The 22043-nt window shown below is 43.3% G+C and overlaps 1 protein-coding gene across 4 annotated transcripts in view; it reads left to right on the forward strand.

Annotated features, from left to right (window-relative positions):
* The window catches only part of LOC147025655 (epidermal growth factor receptor kinase substrate 8-like), a 138541-nt gene extending 117239 nt beyond the window's left edge, over positions 1–21302 (forward strand). For all 4 annotated transcript variants that reach the window (XM_085886862.1, XM_085886864.1, XM_085886865.1 and 1 more), the window contains 3 exons: positions 6481–6634; positions 6787–6919; positions 19973–21302. In XM_085886862.1, coding sequence (XP_085742988.1) covers positions 6481–6634; positions 6787–6919; positions 19973–20050 — 365 coding nt within the window. In that variant the 3' untranslated portion in view covers positions 20051–21302. The remainder of the gene's footprint in view (positions 1–6480; positions 6635–6786; positions 6920–19972) is intronic.
* Positions 21303–22043: the final 741 nt, after the last annotated feature.

Below are 22043 nucleotides of genomic sequence, written 5' to 3' on the forward strand. Positions count from 1 at the left end.
ACGCTGAAGAAGACTGCACGATTCTTGAGTTCATGCTGTCTGAATTTTCCCAAGTGCTGGAGTAAGACGCCGGCCATTGTTGTTCAGCTGAGTAGCGAAGTTGTACGTTTATGAGAGAGAAAGAAGAAGAAGAGGAGCATGTCTCTCAGCAATAACTTGGTGTTATCCCGTTGTGTGTTCGAGGAGGAAGGTGGGCCATCGTTGTGAGCGGACCTGGTGTAAGAGAGGAGCGGGGTTGGCAGGTTTGTTTGTGATAAGGAGCTGCATGGCTGTTGGAGAACCCTGGTGTTGACCACCGCACGAATTACCTTACGCACGTTTCCCCAAGCAGAGAGCGCCTTGTCACCATTTTGGGTGCGGTTTCCCATGCAGGATGACGTGGTTCGTTCCCCAAGCTCCTAAAAGATCATCTCTGGGTAACCAGCTCAGTGCCAGCATAAAGGAAGGGATTTTCTTTTATTTTATCTTTCCCCTTTTCTGTTTTTGTAACTGTGTGTGGATATGTTTCAACTTTAGGCTTTAAATTACCTCATGCTCTGATTTATTTCCAATATAAATATTTCATTTAAGTCATTAAATCCTTGTTTATTAAATTTGCTTGTGTCTGTCTATTCGTTGTGGGTTTGAGTATCAACCCTTGTGCTTGCTTCTGGTACATGACTTTGCCGCCCTCCATCCCACACGTGCTCTAATCTCCAAGGATCACGTGTTCGCCTCCAAGGTAGAAACTGTTTGGCTCTCCGTCCAGGTCGGTCTTAACTGGCATGGACACGACAATATTGTTTAGCCTGGTGTTGGCTTAAGATCTCAGTATCTTGAGTTTGAGCCCCTGTCATGTCGTTAAATAACACCAGGTGGGTTGACTCAGGTCAGGTCAGGTATGGGAGCATGTGTCTGAACAGCGCGTCGCTGCGTCCACTTTCCGCCGGTACTCCAGGGGCCTCCGTCTGGCCATCCCCCAGGCAGATGCCAGGCCCATCCCCATCTCCTTGAGATGGTGGTCAACCTGCTGCAACCATGAGGCACATGGTCGGCCCACTGGCCTCCTCCACTCATGAGACTCCCTCGCTGAGAGAATCTGGTGAGCACGATCAGCATCAGGAAAACGAGCCACATGTCCATACAGCCGCAACTGACGCTCACGGACTATGCAGGTAACAAATCTCATCCGAAACTCTCTCAGCAACCGCTCGTTGGACACAAAATCCGACCAGCGATAGCCAAGGATTCTCCGAAGAGACCTGGTACCAAAGGAATTAAGTCTCCGTCTCAGATCCTTGGTCAGAGTCAGGAAGAGCAAGCCTTGGTCCGCACCCATAGAGCAAGACTGGAAGTACCAAGGACCTGAAGACTCGGACTTTCATCCTCCCGCACAGGTACCGGCAGCGTCACACCCCATGATCCAGTGAATCCATGACTCCCCAGGCCCGACCCAGACGTCTATTGACCTCTGACTCGCAGCCAGCAGAGACATGAATATCACTGCCAAGGTAAGTGAATCTCTCCACGACCTCAACATCCTCACCACAAACAGACACAGACAGGACAGCAGCATCCAAGATGTCACCGAAAGCCTGGATCTTAGTCTTGACCCAAGAAACCCGTAATCCCAGCGGCTCCGACTCTTCATTCAGCACCTCGAGGGCCCCCAAAAGGATGTCTAAAGTCTCCCCGCAAAGATGACTGCATCGTCTGCAAAATGAAGGTCCGAGATCTTGACATTCCCAAATGATGCACCGCAACTTGATCTCTCCGACATCCTCCCTAAAATCCAGTCCATACAAGTGCTGAAAAGTGTGGGGGCAAGTACACATCCCTGACGAACTCCAGTAACAACTGGAAATAAGTCAGAGGTGGTACCACCACACTTCACAGCACTCTCAGAACCAGAGTAGAGTTCAGACATCAGATCGATCAGTTTTGGTAGCACCCCACGAAGACCAAGAATCCTCCAGAGGACATCCCGATTCACTGAATCGAACGCTTTACAGAGATCAACATAGGCTGCAAGCAGCCCCTGCCGAAACTCTCATCTGCGTTCGGTGAGGACACGAAGGGCAAGGATACGGTCAATTGTTGACCTCTTCGGTGTAAAGCCTGACTGCTCTGGACGCTGGTGCTCAAGCAGATGGTGGCGAACCCTATCAAGAATTATCCGAGCAAAGACCTTGCCCGGCACTGAGAGCAGCGTCACCCCTCGGTAGTTGTTGCAGTCTTGGCGATCACCCTTCCCTTTCCAGAGAGGGACAACAAGGCCCCTCTTCCAGTCAGTTGGGATGATGCCTGTGTTCCAGGCAGAGCACAAAACTGCATGCAACGACACGAGTGCAGCATTTCCACCAGCCTTGAGAAGTTCGGCATGGATGCCACAAATCCCTGGAGCTTTGCCCCGTTTCAACTGGTTCACCGCAGCCCGTGTTTCCACAAGCGAAGGTGGACCACAGTTGATTCATGGGTCAGCAACAGGGATTGTAACACCCTTGACGTCCAACTTGACAGCTGGGGGATCAGCCTGGTACAACCGCTCAAAGTAACCGGCCCAGCGGGCCTTCACTTCAGACTCCTCTGTCAAGAGCCTACCACTCTCTGCTCGAACTGCAGTGCTCCGAGGGATGGGCTTGGATGAACGTAATGTGCGAATTCCCCTGTAAGCGGGACGAGAATCACCTGTCCACAGGTGATGCTCTACCCCCTCACAGATTCCTCGCACATAGGCCTCCTTGTCCACCCTCAGTGCACGTACAGTTTTACGCCTCAGCTCCCTGAACAGCTCAGCTCTGCCATTCAGCCTGGCCCTGTGACTCTGGTCAATGGTATCCAGTGTCCCTTGAGAGACAAAATTCTTCTTTGCCCTGCGGTGAGTTCCAAGACATCCACCGGCAACATCAAGGACGGTGGTCTTAAAGGCGCTCCACAACTCTTCAGGACCCCCCAAAGTACCCAGACTCCCCAAGTGTCCACTCAGCCTGTTTGCAAACTCCTCAGCTACTCTCTCATCCCTGAGCTTGGCAACATCCAGCCTCGGCTGGGATGGTACCATTCTCCAGGATTTAAGGTGCAGCTTTAGAGTTGCTACAACAAGCCTGTGGTCAGTATTGAGGAACTGAGCACTCCGGTAGACCCTGCAGTTCTGGATTATCCTCCAACGACCGTCAATGAGGACATGGTCAATCTCCTTTGCCACACCGCCAGCGTTGGAATACCAAGTCCAGCGATGAGCTTGTGGGCGCTGAAACCATGAACCAGCCACCCTAAGTCCATGACTTCTTGCAAAGTCAAGGAATTTAGTGCTATTCTGGTTCATAGTTCCTGACCCATGGGGACCAACACATACCTCATAACCATCCCTATCAGTTCCAGTCGATGCATTGAAATCCCCCAAGACTAGAAGTGTATCTCGTCTGGGGCACTGATCAACCACAGACTCGAGCGTGGCGTAGAATGCATCCTTCACGGTGAGATCACTTGCCTCAGTCGGAGCATAAACAGAGACCACGGAAATGACACCTAAGGAGTGACGAATCCTTAATCTCATAATACGCTCGTTGACCGGTGTTACCTCAATTATCATTGGGGTCAGCTTATTGGACACAGCTACAGCAACTCCTTGGATATGGTAACCATCAGAGCGACCAGACCAATAGTAGGTGTAACCACCCACCATTATCTCGCCGCAATCCGGTCTCCGAACCTCAGAGAGAGCTGCAATCCCGATGTCCAAACGCTTGAGCTCAGATGATAACAGAGACAGGTGATCATCCTCTCTTAGGGATAGGACATTCCAGGCACCCACCCGAAGGGACCGCCTCAGGTTAACCCAAGGAGACCGCCGTCTGTTGGACGACACCTCAGCACCACTCTGACACACTCTCCTGCAATCTGACCCAGGGATGTTACCCCGTGGTTTCCCTCCTATCAAAGATTGGGGGTCCCGAAGGCTTTGCCCCAATCCCGTCATCTGGTGAGCTGCCCTGCGAAGGGAAGCTGCACAGGAGGTACTCCCACGGAGTGGGTTTTCAGATTTTTTTGCGTTTTTGCGTTTTGCGGAATGAAGGGTTTTACGGTGGCCGGAGTGCAAATCCTGCCACCAACCTCCTAATACGAAGTAACCCAACTGTAGGAGGACGTCCGCAGACACAGTTGGGCACTAGATATGGATGGCCGTTGGCTCACAAGGAGCTCCTCCGCCCTTTGATAGGTTTTGTTTTTAATCCTGCTGGGTGTCCATATCCAAACACCCCCCTCACCAGAAAACCTGGTGGGGGAGACGGTTTAGTCGCCGACAACCCGACCATGGAACAGGTTAGTACAGGTTTACATGGTACCTGTAGCAGGTCACAGATCGAACCTGACCTGACAAAAAAAAAAAAACCTGACCTGTCATGTCGTTAAATAACACCAGGTGGGTTGACTCAGCCAGTCATCCTTTTGAAGTCGGCAGAATGAGTACCAACTTGCTGGAAACGGGGCACTGCATCAGTGCTATAGCTCCTAGCAATGATGTAACCAGCAGTCACAGGCTACAAACGGAATAATAATCATAATGTATTGCTGGAAAGAGGACATTGCTGTGTATAGATTTCAAATCGCAATGACTTGTCTGAAAACTTTGAGTATCCTCCATCATTTCCAGCCAATGAACTTGCTTGTCTGAATGTGTGCACTGAGCATTTTCTTAGAATTGATTCGCTTTCGCTAACCTTCGCCTTAACATGACTCCTCTTCTTTTGGACATCAGAAACATTTTTCACCCACCAATACTTTATTTAGACAGGCAGGAGGATGATTCAGTTGGTGGTGTAATCTGCATTTACCTGCCGAGCCAAGGTGATGTACCCACTGCCCAGTAAGGCCAATCTCAGAAGATACATAAACTGGTCTTGTGCGGTGCTGGCCGGGGGTGCTGCATCCAAGAGTATGCCATCCTTTGGATATTGGGAAGTAAAGTCACCTGTCCCATTGGCAATTTGGTTGTGGATAATAAAGATGTCATGGGATTGTTCCCAAAAGACGAGGCCATTACGTGTACTTATACAATGGGGAAATTCCGTGCTTGGAGTGAGCGATATCAGATGCTGTGAGTGGAGAGGAAAGCTGGGCCAAACGTCGTTTACCCATGTGTTTCATGTTGCATCCTTGCACTGATACGAGTGCACCAATTACTTGGAGGGATAGCCCGATAGAAAAGCTTTTTGGGCAATAATATGTCCTGTCTATAGAATGAGGCAGAAGGATGTTTAATGAACGAGGCAGAAGGATGTTTAATAAGAAATTTATTAATCCCTACTGTCAACCTTTGAAACACTAATACCATTTGATCACATCCCGTCACAATGATATTAAAACTCCCCAAAGTTACACATGACAGTTTTCAATGCAGTTATGAATTGAATCTCCACTTTCAAGTCGGCAACTTATCTCATGTACCCAGTTCTTAAGAAAACCCGAGCAGGAATAGGAATTTATGTTGAAGTCGGTTGTGGTCACGTTCCAAGCAGGGTGCCTTGCCCCGATGAGTGCATACAGAGTGAAGTCTGACTGCCCAGTCGTGCTGCAAGTTCACAGAGGGTTATCTTCGTATCAGCAAAGCAAGTAGATGAATCCGAGCCCACCACTTGTCGTTAAGGACCACTGCAGATTGGCATTGCCGAGGAATGAGGAAGGAGAAGTGGCCCTTTGTGTTTTATAGATATGACCGGAGAGGAATTGCCTGCTTGGATGTCGTCTCCAAGACTCCAGCAATGCAGTATAGGTTTGTCAACAACTCAACTGGCCAACAGATAGGATTGACCAGCATCCGCAGAGATGCAGCTGGTTTTTAAGTCAGGGCTCAGGAGTTGCAGCAGTAGTCGTGGTTAACATGCAACACTCTCAATACTCTCTTTGCTGTTTGAGGCCAGTTGAAAAAAATGAAATTCAGCTTGGACATGCAGCACACGCAGCTGTTGCCTCTCTCGCTGTCTGCATTGTGTTCTCCTCCTGAAGGTATGGCTCTCTGCCCACCTTTTAGTGTGTCTTACACAAGGTCTGGCGTTGAGGTGTCTGCATGCCTCGTCTTTGTAGACGTGCTTGTATGTGGCCCGGATCAGCGCATGTCCATTATAACCCTTTCTCCCAGTCTGTTTCTCTTTCATCTAGGAGTATAGTTTGGACACATTAGTCAAAACACTGCATTGTGTGAAGTGATTTGTCCATGTGTCCATGTGCAAGCCTGCATGAGTGCCCTTTCCCACAGTAACAACAATACTTATGCTTGATACCTGTGTATGTGTGTAGTTGACCCATGTGTTGGAAATGAGCGATAAATATTGGGAAGTAGGCCATATACACTGAAACTATTTATGTAGGCCAAAACAGAGTCGATGTTCATCGAGATGGAAGTGTCCCGAATTACCAGGTAAGTACCGAGGTGTGAAATTGTGCTTATAAGGATTGGCTAACTTTTTCTGTGCTTTACATAAACACTTGGGTCATTTACAGCACAGGAAGCAATTCTGCAGCGCCTCGTAGGACAGAGGGTCAACAAGAGGAACTTCCAGATCCCACGACACCATGGCTCTGGTCATCCCATTTCATACAGCTCATCTCCTGCTGACATCCGCACTTGGTTGCAAGAGATGGGATTCAGCAAGGCGTAAGTTTTTAATTTAGCTTCTATACATGGAGCACTTTATGCATTTAGAGCTCTAGCAGTGATTAATTAACTCAATAAAGCCTAGACTACATGTTTGAATTAGGCCAATTGGACAAGAGCATGGGTGTAAGATGCATGTGATCTTTGTGCAGCACGGCGGAACAATTGGGCATGCTGAACGGCCAGAAGATATTCATGTTAAAGAAGGATGAGCTGCGTACAGTGTGCGGAGACGAGGGTGCGCGTGTGTACAGCCAGCTCATGGTGCAAAAGGCCTCTCTCGAGGTTTGTGAAACCAGCACTGAGCTCTCTTTTTCTCATGTTTCTTTTACAGAATGTATTATATTGATGGAAGGTTAAGGTTGTGATGTCATGTTTTCTGGTATCCTTCTGGGAATAAGAAAAGTAATAAGTGGAGTTTGGGTCATTATTTGTGAGCGTATTGTGATAAGAATAGTGTTTGTCACAAGGGTTTTGCATTTAGGAAGCAATGGGAATAAATTCAGGGAAAAGGAGTATTTCCAGATTTATGTCCGTAGGCTAAATGGATAGAGTGCAGCACGTGAGGTTTGGAAGATTGGAGAGTAACAAATGTTAGACTGTTATCAATATAGAAGGAAAAACAATTTATGTACAAGCACTTTTGCAGTTTTACTTAATAGACTGGTGCCACACACACACACACACACCCAAAAACCGGTGGCCACAGCCTTTATTGAGGCCTACAGCTCGGAGGGAAAGGTGAGCTGAAGACCAGAGCCTGCCTCAGACTTGTCCACATCGTGTAGTCTTTGAGCTGGCGGGACTCAGACCTTTAGCGTGTGAGGTGAATGGGACAACCACTCGCGTCAGCTGTTTCTCTCTCCTGGTTCACTGACAGAGACATGGTTTTTTGAATGAATGGCGCGCAACCCTTGTGGTTCTGGTTGAGGAAGGATCTCTTGAGGTCTTGCTCTCTTTTTCTTTTTGTAGGATTGCACCGAAACTTATTCACCTTGTCTCTGGGGGGGGGGGGGGCAGATTCCCCCACTAGTGGGGCAATTAGCAGAACAATTGTGCATTTTGTGAGGAAAGCATCAAATTTGGCACACTCGTAGCCTATTGTATTATGAACAGATTTGTATATTGGGCCATCTCAAATTCAGCTGCTGATGGCTGTGGCAGCCATTTTCCACTGCCATCAAAAATTTTGAGATGGCTCAATATTCAAATCTGTTCATAATATGATAGGCTACTCGTGTGCCAAATTTGGTGCTTTCTTCACAAAATGCACAATTGTTATGCTAAATTTAGCTAAGTTGCCGCACTACTGAAAATGCTACAAAAATTAAAAAGAAGAAGATTTCTCTTTTATATTCTGCTTCATGACGGGTGGTATTTTGAGAGAGACGTCGTATGCTGCCCCATGATGTTCACACGTATTTTTATGACGGGGCAGTGCTGAGTGAGTGACATGGTAATGTGACGTGAACAATGAGTTATTACGTACACGGTTCAGTCATGTGTGCTACGATACATGTTAATTCATGGGCAAAATAATAAAACAAGAAAGAGGAGCAGAGGAAGGCGTGGTAGTTCAGTGAGAGGGATGTTGGGTGGGATTGGGGAGCTGGAGGGACTTGACTTCGAAAAGTCAAGGACTTTTGGTGTTTCTTGAACTAATGTGAGTATCTTGTTCTGAGATCTCTTTGAATGGCCAAGAACCAAAAGGATCAGTTGTTTGAATAAAATTTTGAATGAATATTCTGATTGATGCAACTCTGGCACCCTTGCACATTTTTGTAGAAATCCATTAATATGCAAATTGGCAGTGGCCATTGTCAAAATTAATATCTCCAGAAGTAAGCATCCAAAGCCATGTTTTTTGGGTCATTGGTCATGATAAACCCACTTGCACTTTGATAACATTGAAATTTAGCTCATTAATATGCAAATTAGCATAAACCGATCCCTGAATTTGTCCGCGCGATGGGCGTTTGTGCAGTACCGTTATACAACAATGACAAAACTGTTTGAAAATAACTTGCGCAGAGCCATTTATCCCCAGTGCAGTTGTGAAGAAATGCCTGACCTCAGAAGATCAACAGCATGAACTGTTTCTGATCAAGTAAGTTGAGGCTTGTAATGTAAGGAAAGCAACATGGAGAACTGAGTTTTAAGTAAGAGTAACGTCTTCTGAAACAGTAGAATGATCGATATTATTTGCAAGGAAGTTTTTTTTATTTATTATCGAACATGATCTGTCTGAAAGCAACTGTGTATTTTATTGATTTTTAAAAGTACACAAGGTGGAACCTGTTTCCTGAGAATTTTTTAAAATACGAACAAAGAAATTAAATGTTTATTGATGTTTATAATCAACTCTATTGTTACAGGTTAAGGCTCCATCACAATGGGAGACTGCTTCTTCAGTCCCTGTGATGCAACTAAAGCTGGAAAACCTCTGGTAATAGTTGGTCCAGATAGTGTGAAGTATCATTCAGTCAAGCCAAGCAAGACAAGATGGTACACATGAAGAGCTTGAACAGAGATTACAGGCAGACGAATCTATCGAGCTCAAATGCCATAGAGACTGTGTGTCAACGTACACAACGAAAGACACTTGAAACGAATGAGTAATGTCTGTTTGGAAGATGCTTCAAGAAGTAAAAGAAGCCGCCGTTCCAAGACAGTATTTGACTTTAAAGAACATTGCATTTTTTGCAGAGAAAAGTGCATCATGGACTTTGATAAGAAGAGTCCTAATCGTTGGTGAGTTCTCCTTTGTTGGACTGCAGATCGTGTTGATCGGACAACTTTCAAACAAACTATTGCAGATGTTATCTATTCCTGCCAGGTCAAGATATGATTCATGGGTGCAATCAGCGATCTTCATGCTTATGATAACATGATCAATCTGATGGCTGAAGAAATTCACTCAGTTGTCAGAAATCGTTTTTGAGAGATATGTAGTCTTTCCACGACCTACAGTAACATACTTACCCAGATGCTGTGCAAGAAGAGGGTCAAATTTTGCTGAGAGTTCTCGGACTCCAAGGTAATGACCATTGTTGCTTGAGCCAATTCTCTCATCATGACCTCTGAGAGGAAGACCTCTTGATGTCAAAAATTTTAGTGTTTCAACAATGTGCAACAGAACATGTCTCCAATATTTTCTCTCTACTTTTACTTGCAAAGCCAAAGTGGAATCAATTCGACTCGCTGCAACTGCTTTTACACCCCAAGCAGGAACTGAGTTTTTATGCTCTTCACTACTTTCATGTTCAGCAACTCTATGCCGGCAGTTTTTCCAGTCACTAAACCCACTTGTAAACAATGAGACTTGCTTGCTGAACACAAAATACGTGGTCAGTTTTTGGAGAATATACAAGACATTTCCTTTTAACTTTTTCATCATTTGCCATTTTAAGTGAAAGCAAGGATATGGGCACATATTGAACTTTCCTTTTCACCCTCACCTGTACTTCTTGTGAAGTCACCTTGTTCACAGTTTTGATCAAGAGGTCCTATGATTCACAGTTTTTGATCAAAATCAAGAGGATGATTTACGAAATATTCATCAATTATCTGCCAGTCAGCTGGATCAATCGATACGCACAAATCAGCACTGACATCTTGTTCCACAGAATGTTTCTTATTGGTCAACTGAGATGAATCGGATGAAGCTTCAATCACAGGTGGTGCTTCTACTTCCATTGTTGATTCACTCGATATCTGTGACTGTGACTCAGCTGACCTTGCTTCGTCGTGGTCATTGCCTGGAAGATTTCTGTCACTGGTACTAGGTTCTGAATCTTCTTTTGGTTTTAAAAAGGTTGTCAGCTTTGGTTTATTTTAACTTTCTCTTTTGTGAGCCACTCATATATTTCTTTTGGGATGACATAATTAAGCTATCTCATGAGAATCCCCAAGATTCCAAGAATAATCTGTAAGCATAAAGTAAAAATAAATTAGTTCCAGTCTAGTATAAGAGATAGCAAGATCACAAAATAAGAACACAAAAACACATGTAATATAACAATGAAGTGCACTAAATCTACGATATAAATGGCAGTCCTTCTGTTTGTGTCTCTGTTTTTTTGTGACGAATAAGTTCCGAGACCAGTGAACCGATCTTGATGAAAATTTACACATATATAGAACTAACATTCAGCTCCAGGATGTTTGAAAGTGGCTCTCCATAAAAATGGAAAAAATATATCTATCTATCTATCTATATATATATATATATATATATATATATATATATATATATATATATATGTATATATAAAATAAATAAAATTTCCATGAGAAAAAAAAATGGCTTTTGAATAGTGTGGCGGCATATTAATAAAAACAAAAGGCTTCATGGTTAAAAACGCTAGGGTTTTTTGAAATACGAAATGTTCGTATTCGTTCACTTTTTAAACATACACATTCTCCTTTTGTTATTTGAATTCTCGAACTGCACGCGCATGGCAACAGCTAACTGCTGATTGATCTGCTCATGAAAGAGCCAGGCAAGTGGAGTCAGCTGCAGAGAGAGATAGATATAGAGAAAGAGAGAGACAGACAGAGAGAGAGACAGACAGACAGAGACAGAGAGAGACAGAGACAGAGACAGAGAGAGAGAGACAGAGAGAGAGACAGAGAGAGACAGAGACAGAGAGACAGAGAGACAGAGACAGAGAGAGAGAGAGAGAGAGAGAGAGAGAGAGAGAGAGACAGAGAGAGAGACAGAGAGAGAGACAGAGAGAGAGACAGAGAGAGAGACAGAGAGAGAGACAGAGAGAGAGACAGAGAGAGAGACAGAGAGAGAGACAGAGAGAGAGACAGAGAGAGAGACAGAGAGAGACAGAGAGAGAGACAGAGAGAGACAGAGAGTCTCTTGGGCGGCCATCTTGAGAAAAATGTTTTTTGTATTAAATGGAAAACCGCTTATCTGATTTCAATTATTTTTGGTTGCTACGTTCCTTACCCCTGGTTAACTTTTTCCAACATGGCCGCCATGTTGAAAAAACGACGTTATCACCATATAGGCTCTAATTTCTTTCTTTTCTGATGAAACTTGCTGGAAATGTAGGTCACGGGACAGGACCACAGTCGGGACGAAGTAGGTTGCTATTGAATTTCGGCCATGTTGAACATGGCCACCATCTTGAAAAATGACATTATCGTGAAATATGCCCTAAATTTTAATACTACTTTCATGCTAACCTTTTAGCAAATAAAATCAATTCTAATCTAATTACAATCAAGGATAAAATTTAATACTACTTTCATGCTAACCTTTTAGCAAATAAAATCAATGCAATTCTATTTTTTTGTATCAAATATTATACCTTTCTGTTTCTTTCTTTTCAGTTTCATCCATTTCTAATAGACCAAAAATGCCACTGATAAAGATTTCGAGTTTTGAACAGCAGTTCTCATTTCACAACTTTGACAACTGTTCTGCATGGTGAACTAGAAGTTGCTGCATTAAATCAGTTTTCACTTCTCTGTGGTCTGATTCCACCATCCTACGTGTATGGGGCAACACAACGTGATGAGATCATAGGTCATCATCAGGTTCAGCCTGATACAGATGCAGTACAAATACACTGTATACCAGGACATTATTTGATTTCCTGTCAACAAAGTAATGTCATTATAGTGTATGACATGCTCCCAAGTTTTGATCGGAAAAGACAGCTATTGCCTCAACTCAAAAAAACTATATGCCATTGTTCAACAAATGCATAACCCACTTCAAAGCATTTTGAATAAAATATCACAATTTCAAGGAATGACGGTTGACTGTGGAGTCTTTGCAGCTGCAAATGCACACCTGCTAATTCAGGGAAGAGATCCACAAAGAATTATACTGGATCAAAAGGAACTGCAGTCTCACCTTTTGCACTGTCTATTGTCAAAAACTGTTGCACCATTTCCAACACTTCAACCTACCACACAAGATGTCACATCCACCTTCATGGACAAATATTTCACTTCTACTATGAAACAACAAACAATAGTTGGAACAGAAAATGATTTCAGAGATACAAATGTGACAGAAGATCAAATACACTGGCAACAAGTGCAGCGTAACAAAAGGCATAATCAGAAACCTGAGGCAACATCTCGTGAGCAGAGAAAAGCATACATGGCAAATTATAAGCGCATACAAAGACAACATCACACATTCAGAATTGCAGAACAACAGCAGAAACGATTAAATCTGAGAAAAAAAAAGACAAGATACTGACCATAAAACTAATGAGAAACAGAGATACCAGGAGTAAACAAAAGAGAAGAGAAGATACTGACGATAAAACTAATGAGAAACAAACAGATACAAGGAGTAAACAAAAGAGAAAACAAGATGCTGACTATAAAACTAATGAGAAACAAGAAGTAAACAAAAGAAAAGATCCTCAGTATAAAGCAAATGAGGTAAAAAAGGAAAATAACATAAAAGCTAGAAAAAGGAAACATATTCAGTTCAGAAAACATGAATGTGATATTAAACATCGCAGAAAAAAGCACTGTAAGGAATCAGAGCTAGCAAATATGGACACACTGATTGCCAATTTCCACCAGTCGGTTCAGCATGAAGGATATAAAGTACTTAGTACACTGCGTGGATCCCCAGCATACTTTCAAAGAGCCAATAAAGATTTAATGACCATGATTAGGCATCTGGGACCAGCAACTCTCTTTCAAAGTTTCTCTGCTGCAGAAACCCGTTGGTTGCATTTGCTATAGATACTAGGCATGTTAGTAGATCATGTAACCTACACAGATGAACAGTTGAAAAATCTGACATGGGAGGATAAGTGCCGATTGATTCAATCAGATCCAGTAACTTGTGCACGTCACTTTGATTACCAAGTCCAGCAGTTACTCAAATTTTTCCAAAGTGACTTTTCACCTATTGGAAAGATTGCTGACTACTTTTATCGTGTTGAGTTTCAGCAAAGGGGATCCCCCCATATACATATGATGGTTTGGATAGAAAATGCTCCTGCAATAGGACAGTGGTCAGATGAAAAGATTGAATGCTTTGTTGATGAACTTATGACCTGTAGCAAAGCTGACACATCAGACGAAGAGCTTTCACAATTGGTCCAATATGAGCTGCACAGACATTCTCGTACTTGCCGAAAACAAAACAAAAAAAAACAATACAGGTTCAATTTTCCAAGGCCACCTATGGTAAAAACCATGTTGCTTAGGCCACTGGAGACCGATTAATATACGGATGAAGATTTAAAGAAATACAAAATCAACTGTGAGAAAATCAAAGGTCATTTAGCCCTAATGCATGAAGAGACTACCCTTTCACATGAAGAGTTACTTGCTGAATTACAACTTACAGAAAATGATTACATTCTAGCTTTGCGTTCCACAATAAAATCACCGACAATTTTTTTGAAAAGAAAGCCAGATGAAGTGAGAATGAACAACTACAGCAAGCATTGTCTCAAAGCATGGAGAGCTAACATGGACATAGAGTATATCACTGATGTCTATGCATGTGCAATGTATATTGCTTCATATGTAATGAAAGCTCAGCGGGGAATGAGCAAACTTTAGCAAAAAGTCACAGAAGAGGCTAGGAATGGGCATGAAGATATACGACAAGTCCGCAATATTGGAAACAAGTTCCTGAATGGTGTTGAAATAAGTGCCCAAGAAGCTGTGTACCTCCTGTTTCAGCTGCCTATGCGTAAGGCATCACACGCTCGGTGATCTTCATCAATACTAATCCTCCAGAAGATAGAGTTTGCCTCCTAAAACCCATTGAGGTTCTTGATGAAATGGATGATAATTCTGAAGACATACACTCAAACAATATCATAAAGAGGTATTTGAACAGACCAAAGGCATTAGAAAATATTACCTTAACAGAGTTTGCATCATGATATAGTGAAGACAACAAGAATAGAGGTAAAAGAAACAGATCAAAGAAACCAACACAAGGTGGCCTGTTACCAGAGCAGGCTGTTCAAGAAAATGATCAAGCAAACAATGATGTTTTGCCTGAGTAGACAGATGAAGATGCTGGCAACATTGAAACTCAACCAGAAAACAATACTGCTTCGGAATCTGACATTAATATCTTAACTCCTCATACTAACTTGTGTACTTCTGATACCATTCCAGTATTGAAAGCTGAAGGATACAGACGGAGATCTAAGGCTAAGTTGTTTAGGTCTGTTCACTTTGATCGAGACAAAGAACCAGAGAAACACTTCCGAGAACTGCTCATGCTATACACATGTTGGAGGGATGAAGAAAGTGATCTTCTTGGTGGCCATGACACGTATCAGAATCACTATAACAAGGTTATTGACAAAGTTGATGCAGAAAAGCAAAAATACATGTTATCCACAGACGCTGTCGACCAAGCTCTGCGTGACTTACAGAACTTTGATGAAGATGATGTTGTTGATGGAGCTGCATGGGTGGCTCCCAACACAGAACATCGAGACAGAAGAGATGAGGCACAGACACAACAGGACAACAACAATCATTCTCCTCCAGAACACAATGATCTTGGAGAAGATCTTGGTCTAAGCACTACATCTCACAGTACTGAGGACATTTTCAGTGTCAAATGCATGACAACAAGTTTCGTAAGCACATGCAGAGTCTAACAAAGCATCAGAGGGAGTTTGTGTATGATATTCTCCACCAAATCAAGACCTCAGACACACCTGTATTCCGCTTTCTCAGTGAAGGTGCAGGGGTTGGAAAAATGCATGTCATCATTGGTCTCTATCAAGCTGCCCTCAGATATCTCAACAGCATAGCAGGCGAAGATTTTGAACATCCCTCAGCAGTCTTGGCAATCACCCTTCCCTTTCCCGAGAGGGACAACAAGGCCCCTCTTCCAGTCAGTTGGGATGATGCCTGTGTTCCAGGCAGAGCACAGAACTGCATGCAATGACGTAATGTAAGTGCAGCATTTCCATCAGCCTTGAGAAGTTCAGCATGGATGCCACCGATCGAGCAGCTTCACCCCTTTTCAACCGGTTCACCGCAGTCTGTGTTTCCACAAACGAAGGTGGATAACAGTTGATTGAGGGTCAGCAATAAGGATCGTAACACCACTGACGTCCAACTCAATAGCAGTTGGATCAGCCACTCAAAGTAACCGGCCCAGCGGACCTTCACTTCAGACTCTTCTGTCAAGAGCCTTCAACCATCTACTACAACTGCAGTACACCAAGGGATGGGCTTGGATGAATGCAATGTGCGAATTCCCCTGGAAGCAGGATGAGAATTACTTGACCACAGGTGATGATCTACCCCCTCACAGATTCCTTGCACAGAGGCCTCCCTGTCCACCCTCAGCACATGTATAGTTTTCTGCCTCAACTCCCTGAACAGCTCAGCTCTGCTCTTCAGCCTGGCCCTTTTGACTCTGGTCATTAATATCCAATGTCCCTGGAGAGACAAAATTATTCTTCGCCCTTCGCAATTATTCTTCACCTTCGCCCTTTGCAAAATGATTCTTCGTAACATGACATCCACTGGCAACATCAAGGATGGTGGGCTTGAAGACACTCCACAACTCTTCAGGATTCCCCAAAGCACCCAGCCCCCCCCCCCCCACAAATGTCCACTCAGCCTGTTCGCAAACTCCTCAGCTTGCATCTCATCCTTGAGTTTGCCCACATCCAGCCAAGGCTGGGATGGTACGATTCTCCTGGATTTAAGCGGCAACTTCAGAGTTGCTACCACAAGCCTGTGTTTGGTATAAAGGAACTGAACACTGGTAGACCATGCAGTTCTGGATCATCCTTCAGCAACCAAACAAACACATAGTCAATCTCCTTTGCCACACCACCAGCGTTGGAATACCAAGTCCAGCGATGAGGTTGTGGATGCTGAAACCATGAACCAGCCACCATAAGTCCATGACTTCTTGCAAAGTGAAGGAACACCGAGTCCAGCGATGAGGTTGTGGACGCTGAAACCATAAGTCCATGACCTCTTGCAAAGTCAAGGAACTTAGTGCTATTCAGGTTCCAGACCCATAGGGATGCTTATGAGACATGTGTTGGTCCCCATCAGTTCCATTCGATGTATTGAAATCCCCCAAGATGAGAAGAGTATCTTGCCTTGGGCAATGATCCACCACAGACTCGAGCGTGGCATGGAATTCGTCCTTCATGGTGAGATCACTCGCCTCAGAGCATTTACAGAGACCAGGAAATGACACCTAAGGAGTGACAAATTCTGAGTCTCATAATACCCTCGTTGACCGGTGTTACCTCAATTATCATTGGAGTCAGCTTATTGGACACAGCTACAGCAACTCCTTGGGCATGGTAACCATCAGAGCGACCAGACCAATAGTAGGTGTAATTGCCCACCATGATCTCGCCACAATCCAGTCTCCAAACCTCAGAGAGTGCTGCAATACCGATGTCTAAACGCTTGAGTTCAGATGATAACAGACAAGTGATCATCCTCTCTTAGGGATAGGACATTCCAGGCACCCACCTGATGCGACCGCCTCAGGTTAACCCAAGGAGACTGCCATCTGGTGGACAACACCTCAGTACCACCATGACACACACCACCACAATCTGACTGGGGAAGGTTACCCCGTGGCTTCCCTCTCATCAAAGATTGGGGGTCCCGAAGGATTTGCCCCAATCCCGTCATCCGGTGAGCTGCCCTGTGGAAGGGAAGCTGCACAGGATGTACTCCCATGGCGTGAGTTTTCAGATTTATTTGCCTTTTTGTGTTTTGTGGAGGCCGGATAACAAATCCTGCCACCAACCTCCTCATACGACGTTACCCAACTGCAGGAAGATGTCCGAAGACACAGTTGGGCACTAGATATGGATGGACGTTGGCTCACAAGGAGCTCCTCCGCCGTTTGACAGGTTTTGTTTTTAATCCTGCTGGGTGTCCATATCCAAACACCCTCCTCACCAGGAAACCTGGTGGGGAAGACGGTTTAGTTGCTGACAACCTGACCATGAAACAGGTTTACATGGTTCCTGTAGCAAGTCACAGATTTGATCTGACTTGACTTGACTTAGATACAGAGACCAGTGAAACGAGAGGCACAATGTGGAAGTGAAGTCGATGTGAGAAACGCACTCATGCTTGGCCGATATCAGTAAGTCTTTTTTTGGAATCGGCAGATTTTTGTCAGTGTGATTACAAACTTCAGCATGTACTGTATGCAACCCAAAAACCTTGTGCTGCTTTCACCCCTGTTTTGGGGAAATTCAATAAATGATAAAGAAAACAATGTTGCAATATAGACGCTGCAAGATGTGCATCATCATTAATATTTATAAACAGCTGCCAATTGTCTTGTGATGGGTAAAAAAAAAAATTGGCTCTGCAATTTGAAAACACATTAATATGGCAAACAGCTTTGAAACTCACAAAGAGAAACTCCATAACGATTTGAAAGCAAATCCGGTTCAAATTACAATAACCAACTGCTTTAGAAACAGCCGTGTGGACAAAGAAAAATGCAATCACTCATACGTACACTGCTGAGGTTAAAAGTTAAAAACTGCTGTACCTGTACGTATGTTCCTCCATCCTGGCAGTACCTAGGTAGTGTGTTATCAGAGCATTCATTCTTGAGGTCGTACGTTCCAGGCATACCCGACTCCAATAAAGCGTCAGCGAAATTTGTTTTTTCATATTTAAAAGTCAATGGTTAGTTTCCCGCGAACCTTGTTGAATCACTGGGCGAGGAGCCTGCACTCCTGCGTGGAAAACACGGCCTGTTCCAAGTTCCATACGAAGTTACGCATGGATAAAGTACACAAAAAGGTGAACCACAAAGGCTTACCGTTTTTAAAAAATTCTTTAAATTTGGTTTTCAAGTGAAAAATTAACAAAATGCAATTCAGGATAGAACACTTCAAAGAGAATGCAAAAAAATATCGGCCAACAGTTTTCACTGCTCAAACCAACACAGGAACTCCGAAAACGAGGTTCGTGGAGGTTTAAAAAAAAAACATCCATATGTATGAATGTCGAAGTGACGGGTACATAATGAAAACACATCACACAAAAAGTTGAATAAAGCGATGTTGACTATAAATGAAATTGTACATTTTCAGCGGGCGAGGTACCACCCGAGGGACCGCATGCCATCGCCCAGCTCGGTTGATAAGTACTTTTTTTCTTTTTTTTATGTATCGTTGTCGAAGTAACGGGTCATATCATGGAAGAACAAAAAGGGGAAACGTCGTGGAAAATAAAATTTCACATTTTCAGCGAGCTAGCCACCACCTGGCCAACAACGCATGAGAGTGGCCTCTAAACTTTGTTCAAGTCCATCGAAATACAGTATTCAGTGACAGTGCAAGTATTGTAGAGTGCTCGCCAAGTGGCTTAAGCACTCCAACGAAGCAATTGAAATTGCTAATCGCGTGCCAAGGCGTGCGATTAGCAATCACCGAACCGTAATATTAAACATTCATCTCCCGGAGACGCCTGAAATGTCAAATATGTCCGAAGTGGGAAAATTAACACTTTTTTTAAGGAGTCTGAACTACTTATAAGTTCGATTCTGGAGCTTAAATTTTGTAATTCGGCTGAGTTTAAGAGATTATTGAGGTCATCACATGTGCAAAAATGAAATAAAGCCACAAACGCTGATATCTCCGGGCGTTTTTAAGCATTGCAATACACCCAGCAATTCGTAGCTATGCTGACTGAACAGGCATTCGATAATCTAATGTGAGTGAGAAAAGTGGAAAAAAAAACTGTCATTAAAAATCGTTGTGGCCTGTTCCAATGTCGGGGCATGGTTGAGCAGGCCAAAAACACATGGCGGCTTCGGATCCCAATGAGGTTACCTAGGACACGTCTTATAATCCCACAGAGATTGGTGACTGAGGATGTACCTGATAAAGGAAATAATTCAATAAGACCGTTAATTATAATCAAAAGGGGTGTTTTAATCAACGCAAACACCCAATTTTCACTCTTGCACTTCCTTGGAGTGTTCTTAGTATGCATGCAAAGTTTCAGGCTGCAATGTTTCATGGTTTTGGAGTTATGAAGGAGACACCCACACAATTATTCGTACAGATTATTATGTATCGTGTTCTCGAATCCAAGCATGTCATATTTATTCCACTTTTCAGATCTCATTTTGGATAAATTTTTAAAACTTTTTTTGTCGTTTGGATTTTTGACAATACAGCAGTTCCTGACCAAAGGCAATTGTTCTTTATGTGTGTGTGTGTTTTTTTTATGATTTGTCTTTGTGAGTATGGTCTGATTTGTGTGGACATGTTCTGAAGAAAGAAGTAACCTGATTATTCTCACCAAAAGTGCATTTTCCACACCTGTTCCTCTGTGCACCACCCACTGCAGGAGAATCGTGAGAGTACGGAGCTTGAGGTAATCATGAAGAAACGCCATGACAAGATCGAGGCGATGATCTCTGCTTGACTCTCCTGGAAAAGCCATCAAGACCCGATTTCCAACATGGATGGGAAGTCAATGCCACTAAAAACACACAAAACCTAAGCCTTTATAAACTGATTTAATGAGGTTTAGGATCATCATCTTCTTGCCCTTTTTGGGGGAAACCCATTGTATATCTGGCCACCCATCTCAAGAATAGTTAATAAAGATGGTTTGAGACAAATTATAACAATTACATTACTGCTTCTATAATTACATTATTATAATGACTACTCCTACTACCCCCATGAGTACTGTACTATTACTGTACTTATAACAGCCCCAATTATTCCCATCTCCTTCTGGAGGCAGCTGAAGAAAGATTTGGCCAAAGCCTTTCATGAACCGGCTGGCTCAGCTTGACGCTGGTTTTGGCAGGTTCAGGATGCCGGCATTAACTTGTCTACTCTTCGCGAAAGACATTGTGCGGTTGTTCACGTTGACCAAGTAATTCCAGCAGATATTCGAGGGATGGTACACTTTGTGATGCAAAGTACCAATTTGACAGTGTTTAAGCAGGTTTTCGGGTTGGGAGTCAAACCCACACTAGACTACTCCAAGACTAAGTTTGCTACCTCATCACCTTGTCAGGACTATAAAATTACATTATGAGATAACAAATCAATTATTTGATCCCCCATTAGATACTCACTATTAGTACAGCCTCAAACAACTGCTGCAGCAATTGTAGATAAGGAAAGGTCTTGATGAAAATGAGGTGATCCTTGCATTCAATCAGACAAGTTAGTTTGGCCAGGGCACTGGTTCAAAGATTTACTCAACAAAGAATAACCAACCCAAAGGCACCCTGATATCCTGTTTACATTGGCTGCTCTGCCTCTTGATCCTCCCATAATAATCAATGATGCTTTACTTCCAGATGGGACAAGAACAACCTGTCATCTTCAAGAAGGCCCCACCTTTGGTACACCCACTCCACCACATATCCCACACTTTTTTTTCTTTTTTTTTACAGTTAGAGCTCTTTGTAATTGTCTGTATGAGATCGCATTAAGACTGACTTCTTCCTCACTTCTAAATGGGGTTAGTACATCACCTGCTATCTCAGGAGACGAGTTACAAAAGGTTGTCCAGGCAAAAGACAGACGCCGAGTCAGACAAGAAGTTGGACAGAAACACGAGATTTCCACTCTGAGGTAACACAAAAAAAAAAATCTACCAATGTCCTTGTCATTCATATAAAAGTAAACTGATGTCTAATAAAAGTACTAATGTATTTGCCATGTATGTGATTCTTGTACATGTTCCACTACACATCTGAGATCAATGTAAAACTAAATTAATAAATAAACAAACGAGAATTTAAACTTCAAGAAAACACAAGAACAGAGAATGTGGCATCGTGGCCAGGTGACGCCTTCTCTTCTCTGAGAGCAGGATCTTTGAAAGCTTAGGTTACCTGTTCTGGAATTGTCTTTTTCAATAGTTTTTGTCAATTGTTGGTGTAAATTTGTGGAAGTTATTGGTGTTAATACTCAACTAGTAGACCAGCACCCGTGGGAAACCCAGGCCAGCACCCGGTATGACATTTTGACATGTAGTTTCCCCAAATGAGTACTGGCAATTTGGCATATCCAGAAGTGATGCAATATAAACAATTTATTGACTTTACATAATGTGTGAATACGTGTCCATGCACATGTGAAATACAGTTTGTTTATAAATCCTGTATTTGCACACGATTCAGCCTTGAAAACTCGGGCGAAAACCAAAATTACATACAACAACCTTACCTTGATTTTTTTTTTTTGCTGCAAAAAGTCTGTCTGAAGGACAGGTCGGAGTTTTTTTTTAATTTTATTAAAGGCTTCAAATATCATTCATGACTTTTCTTTCCTCTGCATTTGATGTAATCAAGACATACCTTTCTTTCATGAAAGAAGATGTGTTGTTCAGTCTTCAAATGTACACCAGAGGCCTGAAGCCTTAGGCTTTAGTGCAGGGGCATATGTTTGCA

This window comes from Eptatretus burgeri, chromosome 6 (genome assembly GCF_056783735.1).
Source record: "Eptatretus burgeri isolate ZD-2024b chromosome 6, Ebu_testis_v1, whole genome shotgun sequence".
Classification (NCBI taxonomy): domain Eukaryota; kingdom Metazoa; phylum Chordata; class Myxini; order Myxiniformes; family Myxinidae; genus Eptatretus; species Eptatretus burgeri.